A 17607-nucleotide genomic window follows, 5' to 3' on the forward strand; every position below is an offset into this window, starting at 1 on the left:
CATTAATAGTCCAGAGAGTACTTTAGAGTGAAAGACCAGTTAATCTCATTTAAATCTGCTGATTATAAATACCAGCGTCACAGCTGTGCCTCTCTATCATTTGCATGCCACAGGGATTAGTGTAGGCTGAATGCCACTTCTGACCAAGCTACAGAATCAATCTACCAAACAAAAAAGGTTATTTCACTGTTCCTTTCAATGTGTCTTCTGGCTTCTGCAGAAAATGGTGAAGTCATGCCAGGTTTAGCATATTTGAAGATGTGGAGTCAAAATCTTGGACCTTACCCTTCAACTTGAATTTAATTTGGGGGGAAAAGGGGGATGAACTTTCAGGGAGCCAAATCAGGCTTGTAGGGCAGTAAGTAATGACGGTGTTTGTGTGGCCAAAAGTCATAATACACATGTAGTAGTGTAGCATGCTCCTGGTCACACGCTTGACCTGATATGGTGCTTGGGTTTGGATGCTATTGACTCACCCAAGGGAAATGGTTGTTAACTGACCCAGCTTTCATAAGTGAAGACTATGGGAGGGTTTCCAGCTATGAAAATTGGTTTGCTTTTCACTGTGTAGGAAGCAAACATCACTTATACTCCTGTATTTTCCTTTTTTTATTATCTCTGGTGGGTTTTCTCATAAAAACCAAAGAATCCCAACAAAATAACAGGGGTAAAACATTACAACATCGCTGCCTTAGCTGAGAGTGTTTGCTAGTGCTGCAAATTTCCTTCTAAAAAATTAAAAAGAAAAATACCTGGGATTCCCATGAGGGTATGGGGCTGTTTGGAGCTTTTTGTTTTTGTTTTGTTTGTTTGTTTGTTTGTTTGTTTTTGCCTCGTGCGATAATCCAACCCTGTATTCAGACCAAACATTGTGTAAACCTCTGCCTGTCTTGAAGTGGCTGGGGTGCAAGCACACAGGGCTCCAGCAGACATCAAACAATCAAACCAAACCCACAGTCATGTGACAAGAGACTTAAACCTTTGTCCAGTTCTCCCACAGTTGAAACATGCAAGCTGTGACCTAAAGCATGAGATCATTCCCTCCTAAACATCACAACAAGCCACAGTACAGATATCAGGCTGCACTGTTTAGTATTCACGATAAAAACTTGCTAACAATTACATATTTCTACTGCTAGACTGCCACTTAGTAATAGATGGAACTCTTTTTTTTTCCTGTGTGGGAAGGAAGGTAGACTGATGTAAATCAACACAGCGTGCATGAAATATAATGAGCTGACAATAATAAGCAATAATAAAAGGGCATCCAGCTGTGAACTGTCTCTTCAGAATAATGAAACGGAGGCTACCTCTGTCACCGGCACGACTGTCACTGAAACCATGTTGATGATTATCCCATCATATCCTGTGGTACTTCATCAACTGGTTACCTCAAGCGAAAAAGTGAGTCAACGGTGGCTGACAAAATTATTTTCAGGCGAAATTGAACATGTGCTTCAAAAGCACAAAGACGTGTAACCAATCACGTAGAGATGAACTGACAGTTCATACAGAAGAAGCGAGATTTGTCTTTGTCACGTAAAGAATATGGAGATGAACGGCACTTATTTATTTGCTTACTTCCCAGACACTGTGCTTTACATTTTCTGGCAACCACCTCTTTAGCTTTCCTGTATTTGGTTCTTTAAAAAAAAAAAAAATTTAAAATATATATATATCTTTCAGTGCATTTTGCTCAGAAATATAAACAAAGAGCTCTTTTTTAAAAAAAAAATTATTAAGCGCTCAGTTTGACTTATTGCAATTGTCAAACATTTTCTGACTCACTAATTACTTAATTTGGCTCTTGTAATACAAAACATTATATAACCTACTGGTACTGTTATTTCAATTTGTAACATTCAGTGCCTGCAACTTCTCAGTATAATTTGATTAAAATACAAGCGCTGTGTTATGACACTCCATCACAACAGAGTAACTGTTTATGATCTAGTGTGATATAAAGGGCACTGCAGTTAGTTGGAGATGTCTGGATCTGATAATCTGCAACCATCTAATCTGTCTGATTATGTAATTGGTGTCTCTGCAAGTGATAAGGCCATGCTGTACAGTTTATGATTACATTCCAGACAGATAGATTCAACACAACCTTATATGTACATGCAGGAAGAAAACCTACTGTGAAATATTATATTCATGTTGAAAAAAGGCCAAAGCAACTTCATGTTTAAAAAAAAAATCTATTGAAAAAATTAATTCTACATGTTTTTCTGTAGTATTTATGCTGTTCCTTTTATAATATTTTAATAGAACTGGGTTGTCCTTGCAAATAAGCTTGAAATAACTTCAAGCAAGTGTGATTCTCAAATGCACACCAGAACCACTTCTTCAGGGGATTCAGTCATTTTGGTTTATAAGCCTTCATCCATTTCTAGCCTAGCACAGCATGGTGCTAATTCCAAAAGGAAGCATAGGTCTGTGCAGCAAAACATTTTTAATTGGCTAAACTATTTATGCAACATGGTGCAACATCATCACTCAAAAAACATCCTTAGATTACCTCACATGTGCAAGCGTGCATCCAGTGTAATATACTGAATAAGTTGCGATATTGAACACATAGTGTTCTATGTGTTAGTATTATAAATTGGTGACACTTGGACTTCCTGTAATACCATCTCACTGTACCTTCTATCTACCTGACACATCACTAGCATGTCAGAAAATGGGGCTCCCCTCTAACACAGCAGTAGCTGACACTCATGTACAAATAGTGACTTTGCTATACCTCTTGTACTAAACCTCTCTACTACCTCAAAGTTAGAAAATGATTTGCATTTCACTGAGATAAGTATTTGATCCCGAACCAAAACATGGCCTATAACACAGCAGTAAGATGCTTCTTGTAGTCTGTTACCAGTTGGTTACTCAGGATAGATTATGGCCCACTCCTCTTCACAGGAACTCTTTAAATCCTTTAGGTTTCTTGCCTGCTGTTTGTCAATGAAAAACTTCATATCCCTCCATAGATTTTCTACAGGATTGAGGCCTAGAGATTGGCTACTACATGACCTTAATGTAGTAATGTCTTCTTTAACCACTCCTTTTTTGCCTTGGCAGTATACTTTGGGGCCAGACCTGGGGTGATTGATGGTTATTTTATATTTCTTCAGTTTCCATATATTAAGGTCAACAGCTGTCTTCTTACCAACTTTCTTGCTGATGGTTGTGTAGCCCATTCCACCTTTGTGTAGGCTCACAATCTTATCCCTGATGTCCCTTGACAGCTCTTTGGTCTTACCCATGGTAGTGGGCGGTGTGGAGTGGAAGAAATAGATTTTGCAGACAGGTGTTATGTGAGCTGAGATCAGTAGTACAGGGAATTGACTGATTATAATCTGTGTACCGCATTTCTCTCCCACTGTAACATCTTTTTATACCTTCTAATTTCACTCCTCAAAAATGGATCACAAACTTTTTGGACAAGCTATGCCATCACAGCAGACCATATTATTTTTTATTTTATTCAATTAAAATGCTTCAAATGATACCAGCAGTACAAATATAGTGGAAAGGTTCAGTTCAGTGACTTTAATTAGAGTAGGGGAGGGCTAGCAGATGATATATCCAAATGAATAAAAATTTCCAAAAGACTTCTAAATAGCCTTCAAGTCTGCTGGCTGTTTGATAATAAACATGATAAAGGTGTCACTTTTCATACTGGAGGAACTATTTCTTTACACTTTTTGGGGCCAACTTTAAGCGGCAGTTAAAACTGTTTTTTGGTACTTCTCCACTGATGAGGTAGTGACCTAGTGGTAACATGTATGAAACTAAAAATCCCTGATAAAAGTGTTTTCAGTGTTTTCAGTGTAATGTAACTGAAACTGTGTGGAGCCACACTTAATTCCTGCAGCATACCATCCTCCAAAAGATGAGATCAAGTAATCCACTATGAAACCTCTGCTACTGACTTGAGTGAGTGTGTTTGCAGCTTTCAGCTCATTACATATTCATGGCCGTCATTTTGTAATATTCCATTCGAATGCTCCAAATACTGTTTGCTTCTCAAAGAGGCCAAGACTGGTAATCTGTTTTTCTCTCTGTAATAATGCCTGTGTTAATAATTCATGGATTAATCACCACATGTGAATATGGAGAAAGTAAACTGACACAGTAACAGTGAGCTAAAGCTTCTCAGGAAAGAGACAAAAAAAACTTTCAATGAAGGAAAAATACTGAGACATCCCAATCTGTTTCGGATATTATTTCATTTATGTTGCATAAGCAAAGGAAAGTACATTAGGAGACAACACAAAACCACACTGCCACCAAACAGAGAGACGCAGCAGTTTTAGAAATATCAGCAACTCAAAACACTGAAATACCTTACATGTCCCATGTAACATGGTGGAAGGTCCCTTTAATGGCTTTTGTAACAGTCCCAGCTCTGGTGAAAGGAGACTTATATGCAGCAAAGTGTAAATAAAGATCTAATAAAAACCATCTCAGTACTAAATTGCATGAAATTACTCAAAAAATCCTTAATACTCTGTATCAAATCCTCTAATAGCCTACTGGTTTGGAAATTGGGTCAGGAAAAAAGGCTTACCCTCCTTCTTCAACCAAATTGAAAAAAAAAATCCTGCTACAGTATCTGCAAACATAGTTGACAAAACATCAAAAGCATCATCCAGGTAAGGAAATTCCAAAAAGTTGATTCTGCTTATCTGGACGTAGCGTTTTCATCTAAGTGACTTCTTCAGTCTCAGCTGACTGCAGGTTTCCGCAACCTTATAAACAGTGCATGTGCATTATGAATGAAACTAGCACAACTGACGAACAATGGGCCGTGATATCAGTTTCCTGATCACAAATGATCAACAACCACTGATCAAAGACCATTGATTAATGACAATTGACAAAGGGCCACGAGTAACAATTTACAGAGTTCAGGAATGGCTGCAATCACAGCATTGTAAGATGGGGAAAGATGTACCCTTAGGTCCCCTCCTCGATTCAGAGATGGCCTTTCCTTTTTCACATAAATGGCCTCCTCGACTCCCTGATCAAACCAGCGTTCCTCCCTGTCCAGGATGTGTACATCCTCGTCATTGAAAGAGTGTTCATGGCCTGTAGATAGGCTAAGGAGTCTTGGTCTGACGAGTTTGCTCTTCTGTGTTTTGCATTTCACTTATCCGCAGGTTGTCTGGTTTCCCCGATGTATAAATCATGGCACTCCTCCTGGCACTTGACAGCGTACACTATATTACTCTGTTTGTGTCGGGGAACAGGATCCTTGGAGTGGACCAATTTTTGGTGCAGCAGGTTTTGGGGTTTGAAAGCCATGGAGATGCTGTGTTTATAGGAAATGCATCTCAGCTGTTCTGATACTTCTGACACAACAGATCACTAAGGGCTTTTGCTTAAGCAGCAGTTGTCCTTATTCTCTCCTGGATTGACCTGGATTTCACAAATGTCCAACTAGGATAATCACATTTACTCAGGGCCTTCTTGATATGATGTTCTTCTGCTTCCCTGGCCGCTGTATCTGTGGGGCTGGCGTTGTAGTGTCCTGAGTATGCCCAGCATACTCCAGTGGATGATGAGAGTCATAGTAAAATGTACTGATTCTTATATAGCGTTTCTACTCTCCCAGAGTACTCAAAGCGCTGTATACAACATGCCACATTCACCCAATCACACCCATTCTCACAAGCACTGACTCTAAACCGAGTGCTTTTCTAACGACATTCACACACATTCACACTCCGATGGATGCATCGGAGGTAGTATCTTGCCCAAGGATACTTGGCATGCAGACTAGAGGAGCCAGAACCACCAACGTTCCGATCAGTAGGTGACCTGCTCCACCTCCTGAGCTACAGCCACCCCGGAACCTTAAATAATTAGTCAACCCCAAGGATCAGGTCCCCCAGCACAGAGTAATATAGTGTACGTTGTTAAGTGCCACAGGATTGCCATGATTTATACATCAGCGAACCTAAACAATCTCTGGCTAAGCAAATGGCACCACACGGTATAGCTAACTCGCCAGGCCGGCAGTGTATTCACACCTACAGACAAGTGGACACTCTTTCAGTGATGAGGATGTACACACCTGGACATTGAAGGCCATTTATGTGAAAAGGGAAAGACCATCTCTGAATCGAGGAGCGGGCCTAAGGATACATCTTTTCCCATCTTACAATGCTGTGATTGCAGACATTCCCCAACTCTCTGTGAATGGGTCAGTGGTTGCTGATCAATGGTCATGACACTTTGCATATTAATGATCAAGGAACTGACCTCACAGCCCATAATCCCTTTAGTGTGCTAGTCTCAGTTATTATGCAAATGTACTGTTTGTGAGGTTGGGGAAACCTGCAGTCAGCTGGGACTAAAGAAGTCACTTGGATGAGTGACAAAACGTTTGTCCCAATGTAAACACTACGTCCAGTTGAACAGAATGAACTTTTTGGGATTCCCCCTTTGCACAAACAAAACAAAATGAAAAAAAAAAAAACAGGGATAGTAATCATCACCAAACAATTCAGTGGTTCTGCAAAATGTTCCTGAATTGGTTCTGTTAGTTACATAAAAAAAACACACACATATCCATACAAGCAAAAAGCTTAGCTTTTTTAAGCACTCTGTGGTTTTTTTCATTTCTCTTTGTAATTGATTTACCGGCACATCTTCCTCTCCATTGGGACATCTGAATCATTAAAGTGCAGTCGTGCTTATTTCCATACCCATTACTGACATACTAGCAGTGGCCTAATAAACATGCTAATTCCACACACACACACACACACACACACACACACACACACACACACACACACACACACACACACACACACACACACACACACACACAAATATACACATCTGAATACACGCAAATAAAGGGTTTAATTTCAAACGCAATTAATTACATAAAGACACATACTTGCAAACACATTACAATGTGCTATAAACCATTTAGTAAATCTGTATATACAGCTAGTAACTGCTAAATAATGGGGGCTCAAATCAAAGTGTTGTCGATGTATCCGTTCCAAATGCACTGTTGTTAAAACCAAGCATGAGTCCGTCCACAAAAACAACCATTATGTAAGCAGAGCCCCCATCTCATCGTGATTAAACATTTAGTAAAAGCGAATATCCACTTTTTCTAAAACAGCAGGCTTCTTGTTTTGTAATCTTCCTCTCCACATTGGCACTGCGTGGGTCATGTTCTGACCATACATCCCTGACCATTTCTGCAGAATTAGGTAGAATTATCCGTCTTCCAGTGTGAAAGAAATACATGGTCCTTAATGGTAAACTTTAGGCAGAGGTAAGTGAGCTTTAATGCAACATTTGTGCTCTTGTGTACAATGGATGTGATTATGTCGGGTACATCCTAATGGCAGAAGTGTGTGGTTTTAACACATAGCACTCTGTGTAGCCCTAATCTTCAAATCTGTCTTCTGATTTGTACACAGAGCCTCTATCCCTGTTTGCCGACCTCACACAGCAATGATAACCTGTTCTGGGATTAAAGCATCCCAGCTTGTATTTAAAACTCCCACTGCGGTCCCACTGCAATCGTTCTTTCCAGCTATTAAGAGGATTTGTTTCTTAATTGGAGACCTGTTCTCCCGCTCGTTTGCGCCTTCTTGTTTCTCTGAGCAGTCACCTCCTGTTGTCTCTGTTTTTATTCCCTATAGTGAGCCACCAGAATCAGTTTAGGTTTGAGGCTGACAGCAGTAGGAGTTTGGGAAACCACACAGTCTCTTTTTGTTGGAGATTGAGCCACATGATTGGCTTCCTGCGAGGACTCATGAATGGAGTGGGGTGTGGGCAAGGCTGTGGATGGAGCGGCGGCAAACACCTGGGGTTCCTTCTCATGGCGGTGGGAGCGGAATGTCTTAGTCACCCGAGAAAACGTCTTTAAGGTGGAGCTCTGCTCAGGGATGGAGCAGCTGAAGAATGCTGTGAAACACCTGTAAAACTACACAAAAACACACAGACACACACAGGATTAGCCGCAGAGTGGTAATGAGTTTGTTAATGGCTGAAATCTGTAGATTTGGGTGTTTGGTTAGGAGGTAAAAGAGGTGAACGTGACTGCAGGTGACTTTTGACTTGATGAATATTAAGATCTCTGATCACCTTTTCAGAGATAAAGCTTGTAACCTCTTACCAGAAAGAAGGCCAACTTTTTCTAAGCACATTTTGCAATATGTGTAATAACATGATTGAAACTATATGTGTAATATATTGAATAAATGTTTTAATCAAATGCCACTACTCAAAGCTTAATAAAAAGGATATCGAAGAATAAACATGATATAAAAATGATATAATTCCCACAAGAGACATAACAAGACTTGTTTCAGTAGTTTGCAGTAAAATTTAGGAATAACTTAAGCTGCTTTAGACTGAATAGAACTGTGGTACATCTACACACTGCTTTGCAACCCACCTCAATGCCAATTCACCCTTTCATGACTAAATAATTCAGTGTCACCTCTGTCACTGATGCTTGCTTTTTTGTGTTGAATACAGATTACTGAAGTTCAGAATAACCATCTTATTTTGACTTCCAGGGGTAAAATCCTAATGCATGCTGTAATGACATAGTACTATGAGTAGAAACAGGTTTGGGCTCCAAGAAGTGACTGACAGCGTTCCGTTACGTTTGCGTGTGTTTTATGCTGCTGCACATCAGATGCTTTCCGCATGGTTTTGCATGGTGGATGGTGCTTTTCTGCAATCATAATTGACTTGACTCTGGACAAGATGTTGATGAGGAATTGAACCACATATCAGACCAAATGCCACTGATCTCCAGTCCAGTTTGTGTGTAATTTGGCATACTTCAGCCTTTTCTCACTGTTTCCCTTCCTTAAGAATGCGTTTTTGACAGCCATCCTTCCACTGAGTCCATTTCTGATGAGGGTTGAGCAAACAACAGATGGATCGACTCAAAGGGCAGCTGTATCTCTCAGGCCCTGAGTCAGGTCTTTGCTGTATTTTTTCCCCTTTTTCTTAAGGACGTGCCTTTCGGATACTTTTATTTTGCTGTAAATAATGCTTTAGGATATCAGTACACACAGCACACCGTTCTGTGATATATCGTGTTTTCAGCTAAAGCTCTTTGGGAATCCCTTTGTTGGATCAAAAGTGCTGTTTCATGCCTGTCTGACGGTTACCTTTTGTAATTTTTAGACAGATCACTAATAACGATGTGATTGAAGATCCTGAACTGAAAATGAGTGAAAAATCAGACAACATCCAAAGAAAAACTAGGAAAAGAGATTCAAAAAGGATGGACAAGTTTTGCACAATACTGTAAATCCTGTACTTACTAGTAGTAGTAACAGTATTTAACTGAGGTTTGCACTGAGTATAAAAAGTGAAACAGACAGCACAGCAGAAAGACTGGAAAACAATGGAGAAAAAAAGTAATAGTAATCATTCAGCAATAACAGCAAACACTGAAAATACTGATAAGAATAGATGTTTCTCTCCAGTGTTCATAACTTTGGTATATTTCAGATATTTGTTAACAGAAGTGTATTAATGTAAGGAATAAGAGACAGCAACGAAATGACCAAGAGATCAGAACTAACTGGATGTTGCACAGACAGAAATACCATTTAATGATAATCATAGTGAAGTCATTGAAAAATAAGAGGAGGTTTGCAATTACACACTTTCAAGTTTTCTGTCTTCTGCATGTTTTGAGTCCGGCAGGCATCCCCTGGATAAACGTAGTGTACTTAGTATACTCCCCAGTTCCACATGTATACTTAAAGTCTACTACATTTCCCCAGGGTGCTGCAGATCAAACAAGCGTGCTGCATGAAACACGACACCTCGGCATGCAGTTTCCTCCAGCATGTTAGCACCCTTTGAAAATGTAGACACCCACTTATTGATATGACAAATGAGACCAGTTTGTAGTGCTTTTTAACTAAGACACTTGAGCAATTGGCTGATAATTCCTCATATGAGCCAATTAATTTCTGTTACCCTGAGGAAATTATGCAGCTTTCAAAATTAGCTGTGTGCTTTAAATCTGCTCGTCTCAAATCCCAGTGTGTTAATCAACTAGAGAGATGTGCCTGGGGGAGAAAAAAAAGAAAATGTTGGTTTGAAAGTAAAACCGCAGAGAAAAAAGAAAAGGAGAGAAGTGGGAAGGAGAAATTGGGGAGGAAGGAGGGCGAGCTGACGTCAGGTGGGATTACAGCTGAGATCAGACACAGACTGGGATCTTATGATGAACTGATGAGTGACCAAATCCTCACCTGCCACTCCAAACCTGTGGGAGTGATTAACACAAATGAACATGTGATACCACCTTGATGTGAAGTGTGGTCTTTAATGCAAGAGACTGGGGTTGGTGGGTGGGAGCGATGATGTGAGGGTTTCACAGTTGGTGGTGTGTTTTTCATCTTCGATGGGCGTCTGCAGCTATTCTTTGCAGTGCAGTGTTGAAAACAAAAGCCAGGCTCATTCAAGGGATTTACTTTATTTTTCAGACGTATGAAATAACACCTGGCAGTGTTAATAAACATGCTCAATATAATCATTTCTATTGTGCAGAAGTTCTGGTGGTATACAGGAAATAGGAGTTTGCAAAAGGTAAATAAATAGACAGTCGTTTTATTATTTCAAGACAAACTGGAAAATCTATTAAACCTCTAGAGTTTGTGCTGTGCTGGAAAGGTGTTCACAAGAATAGAGCCCACATTTATGATTCCAAGAGGAACTTATTTATTAGAGATGGCACGATACCACTTTTTTATGTCCGATACCGATACCGATATCATAAATTTGGATATCTGCCGATACCGATATGAATCCGATATAGTGTTTTTTAATCAACAAAACTGTTTTTTAAAATATCTTGCTGCATTTTGCAAGTCTGCAAGTTCATACTCAAGTTTAAAACAACAACTACACTAAAGCTATTCTGTTATACCTGTATACAAAAAAAATATTTCATAGTTCAGCAATACTGATCAATCTAATAAACTTAGACCTACACCATCCTCCCTATTCTGGTATTTTAAAGAGTACTTAGCGTAAATATTAAGCAACCTAACTAATAGGGTTCCAACTCCCAGCAACAACAAAATTAAATAAATAAAAAATAGGGAACCACCCCTCACGCACCACCTCATGATGCTTAATCGACGTAATCAACCTTAATTTGATGCAGTGTGAAAAAAAATGCACAGAAATCAATTATTTTTCAAGAAATATTAAATAGATTCAACATCTTTCTTCAACAAAATTGCAGACTGCACAGATGGTACCTTCCCAAAGGAAAAAGTACTATAGCTTACTAGGGTATATATATTAGACTTAATAGTCCCTATATACAGTAATTGACTTCTATTCATTTTACATCAAATTAAAACTTTGGGTGTCAGATAATTATTTATTAAAAGCTAGACATTTTAAATGAGAATAAGAAAGAAAAGTATGTCTTTGTGCCCCCTTTTCCCAGTTAATGCCCTATCGGCCCCCCTGGCTAAACTTTGCTAGATCCGCCCCTGCACAGTTACCAGCGTCAGCTACGTAGAAAAAGATCCTGGTGTAGAAATTAATATTAAATAAATTCTAACAACAGCTTATCAAGCTTAAACGTGCTGCTGTTGTTCAGCGCTGGTTTCCTCTTTCTGGCGCAAAGTGGACCAAAAACAAACGAGAGACAGACTCGCGACAGAAAGCCGATCAGCTGATCATTTAAGCAGTTTCACGATTGAAGTAGCAGCCGGAGAGCGAGAGGCAGTCGCTTGTTAAGCTTAACGCAGGAATGCTTTACAAACATTCAGAGATGGACTTACACACTTGCTTTACTTCTCTCGGGGATAACTTTGTCGGAGATGAAATGCCAGGTTGCTAGCGAAGCTCCACATGCTATCCAGACCACCGACAGGTCCTGCATGCCACAGCTGCTCTATCACGTGATGCATACTGCTCCGACGTGCTAACGTTCTGAGGTGAGTTACGGCGTGTTGCAAGTTTTGTGAGGTGCTTTCGTGATATTTAATGGATCGGATTACATTTTTTATTTTTCTCCGATATCCGATCCAGTAATTTAGGTCAGTATCGGACCGATACCGATACGTAATATCGGATCGGTCCATCTCTATTATTTATTAACTTATTTCAGTCATGTATACTGTTAAAACCTCTGATGCTCGTATTAATGTGGCCAGAGTTTCAAATAATGAAGTAAAAATGCAAACAAACCCTATAACTCCAAAACTTTAAATACTCCAAACACTATGCTACTTTTTCCTGAAGAGATATGTGGCCCTCACAGCACACCAGAAAACATTAGTAAAAACTGGCATTAGTAATACTAATCCATACATTGAAACACTTAAAAGGGACGATTTTCTGCTGAATAAGTACTTTTAATTATTTATGTACAGTTGGCCAGTCACACATTTTATCTGTAGGTGTTTTTACATTGTTTTATTGCTCAGTGAATAGTTCTACAAAAGAAAAAGAAAATACCTCCAACACACGACATTGGCAGCTAATGTTAAACATTTTGCAGCTCACTATATAGGAAATACTATTTTACAATTCCTCAGCCAGGAAGCAACGCTAAAAGATGAAGACGTCCATACAGAGTGCAGCAAGATGCAGGCAGTGAGCACACAAAAAGAATAAAATGCATGTTGTACAAAATCATGAAAAGGTCCAATTTACCTTGGTATACTGTGGAGGAAGGTTTTTTTTGTGTGTGATTGCCCTATTCACAAAATGTTGTTGTCTCCACTAAACTATGACATCATTGTGGATATTAAAAGCAATAAAAACGCTTGGAAAAAACAGACCTGCTTGTGTGGTAGCCTGCTTACATGCTGATGGTGGTTATATTGATTTCTTTATTTGATTTCTCTCAGCTTTGGTAACTCTGGTGAAATGGACTGCATCACAAAGAGAGACTGAAAACGTAGCTGTGTGGCCAGTCTTCTGGAAACAGACACAAGTGATCAGTGCTGCATGTGTCCAGTTGTTTCATATCTACATGATTTCACCTCTGCGCTGCGGTCGGCCCCCGTGAACTGTCTTCATGTGTAGTTTCTGTGTTCGTTCATCTCCTGTGTCTCCCCAATCAGTCGTGTCTCCTTGTCAAGTCCGCGTCTCCATGTCTGTCTCCTGTTTCCTGCTTTATTTTGATAGTCCCTGTCCTGTGTGTGTGGTGTATTCTGCTTTGCTTCCTTTGTCTCTTTATGTTTAATTAGTCCCAGCTGTGTTTCCCTCATCCTCGTTGCTCCCTGTGCTTTCCTTTGCTCTTTGTTGTGTCTCCTCCATATTCCTAGTTATCCTCACTCCTAGTTTAAAGTTCCTAGTTTCCCAGTGTCTTAGTTCCCTCGTGAACCTTGCAAATGGTTTCTGAAGTACAAACACAGATGGCCTATTAAAGTAAATTAAGTACATAATGTCAGATAAAAAATATGTAACAGCCTCCAGCCTGAATTTGTTAAAAAAAAATCAAAGAGCTGTGTGCAAAGTTATATTCAGTTACATCATCGTTAGCTATAGAACAAAGGAAGCTCCCTGAAGATTGTTTCTAATGTAACTGAAATAAGACTGAAGTCCACTGTATTTTTGTCCATTATATGATAAGTTTAGAGTGTGGTAAGGTGGATAAATATTGAATTTTTGATGCGTTCGCCTGGAAAGACGATTATAAGAAGAGCGTGCCCATATGGAAAAGAAATAGTAAAACCTTATAAAAGACTTGCATAAGATGTGGCCTACTTCATATAGTGAATATAAGGCTTATATGATTTACTCATGAAAGTGGCCACTTTCTCATTACTTTCATATATTATTTTAGTAAAACATACAAGTTTCATTTATATAATTTTTCAGGGGATCTTATATCTGTTTTCACTCTTGTATGCTTTTCATATAAGTTTCACACAAGACAGATACAAACTTTATAAGATTTATATATATCTTTTCCATATGGGTGGGGCTGCTTTTGTTTTGGTGAGCCTACAACAGAAGACAGTAAAGCTCTTTGTTTGTAATGTAAGAAGTGGGTTTTTTTTCTTATTATAATTGTGGGCTGAGTACTTTTATGCGCTTGACACAATTAACTAACCACAGTGTGGCAACTCTAAATCAGCAATATTAAGATTTCTTCTTAACTGAAAGCACATGTGCTTTTAGCATCAAATCAAGCCAAAATCATGTCTGTTAAGTTTTTAAAAAGAAATTGGTTAAATATACCGCTGCTTTAATGTGTAATCAACTGAATATTGTAGCTAATAAAGATGAGGCTTTTTTGGAAATGTTTGATTTCAGGGCATGAGAAGTAACCACAATGTAACAGCCAATAAAAAGAATTTCAAACACATAATGAAACATCACGTTACACATGGAATGTCTTAAGAGAAATCCTCGAGGCAGGTTTGTCTGTCTTGTGACTGATAAATAGCTAGTGACCATCGCTTGTGACTAATAGATTTTATCTCGCTCTGAATTGGAGATTGCTATACATGCATTTATTTCGTCACGCTTGGATTATTGTAATTCGCTGTTTATGTGTCTAAGCAAAGGTTCTCTGGATCGTCTGCAGGTTGTGCAAAACGCTGCAGCTAGACTTTTGACAAAATCCTCCAAGTACTCACATGTGACACCGTTGTTATCTCAGTTACACTGGCTTCCTGTTAAATTTAGAGTCAATTTTAAGATCCTGGTCTTGACCTACAGAGCTGTGCACGGACTGGCACCTGCCTACATCTTTGATCTGCTACAGCCCTATGTCCCTAGCAGGTCTTTGAGGTCATCTGATCAGGGCTTACTTGCTTTAAAAAATACTAAGAGGAGGACTAGAGGTGACAGAGCTTTTGCCACTGTGGCCCCGAGACTGTGGAACTCTCTCCCCCAAACATTAAGAACTGCGGACTCAGTAGCTGTTTTAAAAAAACAACAACTCAAAACTCACCTTTTTAAAACTACTTTTGGTTAATTTTTTGCCTGTTTTATTTTCTCTTTTTATGACTTGTAATGTGCAGCACTTTGTGATTCTGTCTTGAAAGGTGCTATATAAATAAAAATGTATTTATTTATTTATTTAAGGTGGTGAAGGCTGAAATATTGAGAGCTTCAAAATCAAGATGGTTGCCAATGACGATAGCTTAATACATCACTCTACGGATATAACAGATCTTTATAAAAAAAAAACCTGATGATGATTCATTCAACATTCTCAGTAATCCTGTAAGGTCAAATTGTTCATGAGTCACGAGCCACTCAGTCCACAGTGTTTTGCAGCACAAAATATCTTGGTGGAGAATTCAGGGGAGAGTCCAAACATACACCATCCTCTCCAAAATAAACAAGCTACCAAGCAGCTGGTCTCTTTGGGATGGAACTGGCTTTGGGCTCCACATTTGTAGTTCAACTAGGGGCGTCAATTACATTAAAACATCATAATTCCTCATTTTATGGCATTTGGCACTGGAGTAAAAAGCATTTTTCTTACACATGATGAATTTGAATTATAAGGAAGAATAGAATATAAGTATTCAAGTCTAAATTCCTATACATTGTACTTACTTTCAATATTTAGTTGAAATATTGAAAAAAAAAACATACAGCGGGTAGGAAATATGCACTTGCTTAGATGAAATGTAACAGAAATATAAAAGATAGTGTTAAACAGCCAACATGTAAAAAGTAAATAAGATGCTCATTACATTGTCTGTATAAACTGGGCTGGAAAAAGTAGCAGCTGAGGTCCGGGTCGTGAATCTGCACAGCGCTTAAAGTCTTCAACTCGCCTCAACACATTGCTGCCATAGTTATGGGCTGGGAGGAACTGAAGACTGAAAGCGCCACACAGTGCGGCCTCCCACATGGCCTCCCGAGAGCTTATCCGAAGTCCTGAAAGTTCAGTTAGTTGCTTAATCGTCACATACAAACCCTAAAAACTTTACCGTCGTAATATGTCAGCCATCAAAGACGGTTTAAATGTCTCACGAGCTCAAAAGTGACAACTTCAGCACCTGAACGACAGGCAGAGGCAGCAGATAAAAACAGACAGAGGCAGATAAAAGACTGTTTGCGTGAACGTATGAGAGAGAGGAAAAAAGGAAAAGGTCACCACGGCACTGTGTCGCTCCCTGATAGTAACATGCTAATCAAAATCAAAGCCACGCTACCTTTGCAAGATTAAAAAGAACTTCATCCTTTACTCCTCCTGCCCATCACCTTTCTCTTTCCCACCTTTCTTTCATCTTAATGTCTTGTATACTTTTCCAACTTCTACTATATTTCTGACATTTCTTCTTCACTGCCAGTCTAACAAATTTTCATTTCATTCCTTCTTTCTTGAAAAAAGTTTCTTCATTTTCCTCCCCTCTTTTAACATCCATCCTCCAGCCTTTACGTCCAGCTTCCTCATTACAGTTATTTCTCCTGTCCTCCCTTCCTCACCTTGGTTTTTCTGTTTTCCCCTTTTCCTGTGTCATTTTCCATTTCCTTCTGTAATTTTTTTTACCTGCCTTCTTTTACTCTTTCATCCTTAATCTAACCTTGCATATTATTTCCTTTTTCCCGGTCAAGTTTAGCTTTTTCCTCCACCCAATCAACACGTTTGAATACCTCATATTCCCCTCATTTTTTCTTATGATTCATCGAGATGTCACAAGGTATTAAAAAGAAATAATTTTGTTGAGCTCTGGAGGTCACCGCTCATGAAAATGTAACACGGGGCATCTGAATCCTGTCAAAAACCATCCTGCCGTGACAGATTAACACATAAAAAAAAACCGCCTTGCGTCACTATACAAAGTACCATCGGAAAACATCAAACGATAGCTGAATTTAAAAATGCATATATCACAGATGACAGGATATGACGGAAAGAAAATTTTGCAAGAATACAAATGGATGAGATACGTTACGTTGATTTTGATGTAATTTGGCTGTTTTTCTGAGCTTGTTTTTTGAGTAAAAAAGGAGAAAAATATGTTTTAAAATTTAAATTACTGTGAGAAACTACTGAGTGGTTGTTAGGACTGTCATCACTCCTCCTGCTCAGCACTTTATTAGAAGGTTCCACTCTTGGAAAGAAATTGGCAAGAACAGCGTGAATCCAAAGACACAACTGGCTTTGTGTCAGCAGTTTGCACTCTTCCTGGTGTTGCTGTGAAGGTGTGAGGAAAGTTTTCTTGGCAGAATTTGTGCCCTTTAACACCAGTGATTTGAATACCACAATGTGAATGTCACTGCTGATTATACACAGCATTATTATGCTGGCTTGCTGCAGCATAATAATGCACCATATTACAAAGGAAAAATCCATCCATCCATTCCGTTTATCCTTTTCAGGGTCGTGGGGGTCGCTGGAGCCTATCCCAGCTGTCATAGGGCGAGAGGCAGGGTACACCCTGGACAGGTCGCCAGTCTGTCGCAGGGCTAACACACAGGGACAGACAACCATTCGCACTCACATTCACTCCTGCATTCACACCTATGAGCAATTTGGATTAATCACTTAACCTATTCCCACTATGGAAAAATCCAGTTTGGCTAAAATAACAGGCTTCTCTAGTCACCCAGACAGTTCTCACTCCCAAGATGTATGCTGAGATTTTGTCAAAG

The 17607-nt window shown here is 39.2% G+C and overlaps 1 protein-coding gene across 1 annotated transcript in view; it reads right to left on the bottom strand.

The window, feature by feature from the left end:
- Positions 1-4213: 4213 nt before the first annotated feature.
- The window catches only part of tmtopsb (teleost multiple tissue opsin b), a 48244-nt gene continuing 34850 nt past the window's right edge, over positions 4214-17607 (bottom strand). Inside the window, exon 4 of the mRNA XM_026180818.2 lies at positions 4214-7963. Coding sequence (XP_026036603.2) covers positions 7667-7963 — 297 coding nt within the window. The 3' untranslated portion in view covers positions 4214-7666. The remainder of the gene's footprint in view (positions 7964-17607) is intronic.

Source organism: Astatotilapia calliptera, chromosome 9 (genome assembly GCF_964374335.1).
Source record: "Astatotilapia calliptera chromosome 9, fAstCal68.1, whole genome shotgun sequence".
Lineage (NCBI taxonomy): Eukaryota > Metazoa > Chordata > Actinopteri > Cichliformes > Cichlidae > Astatotilapia > Astatotilapia calliptera.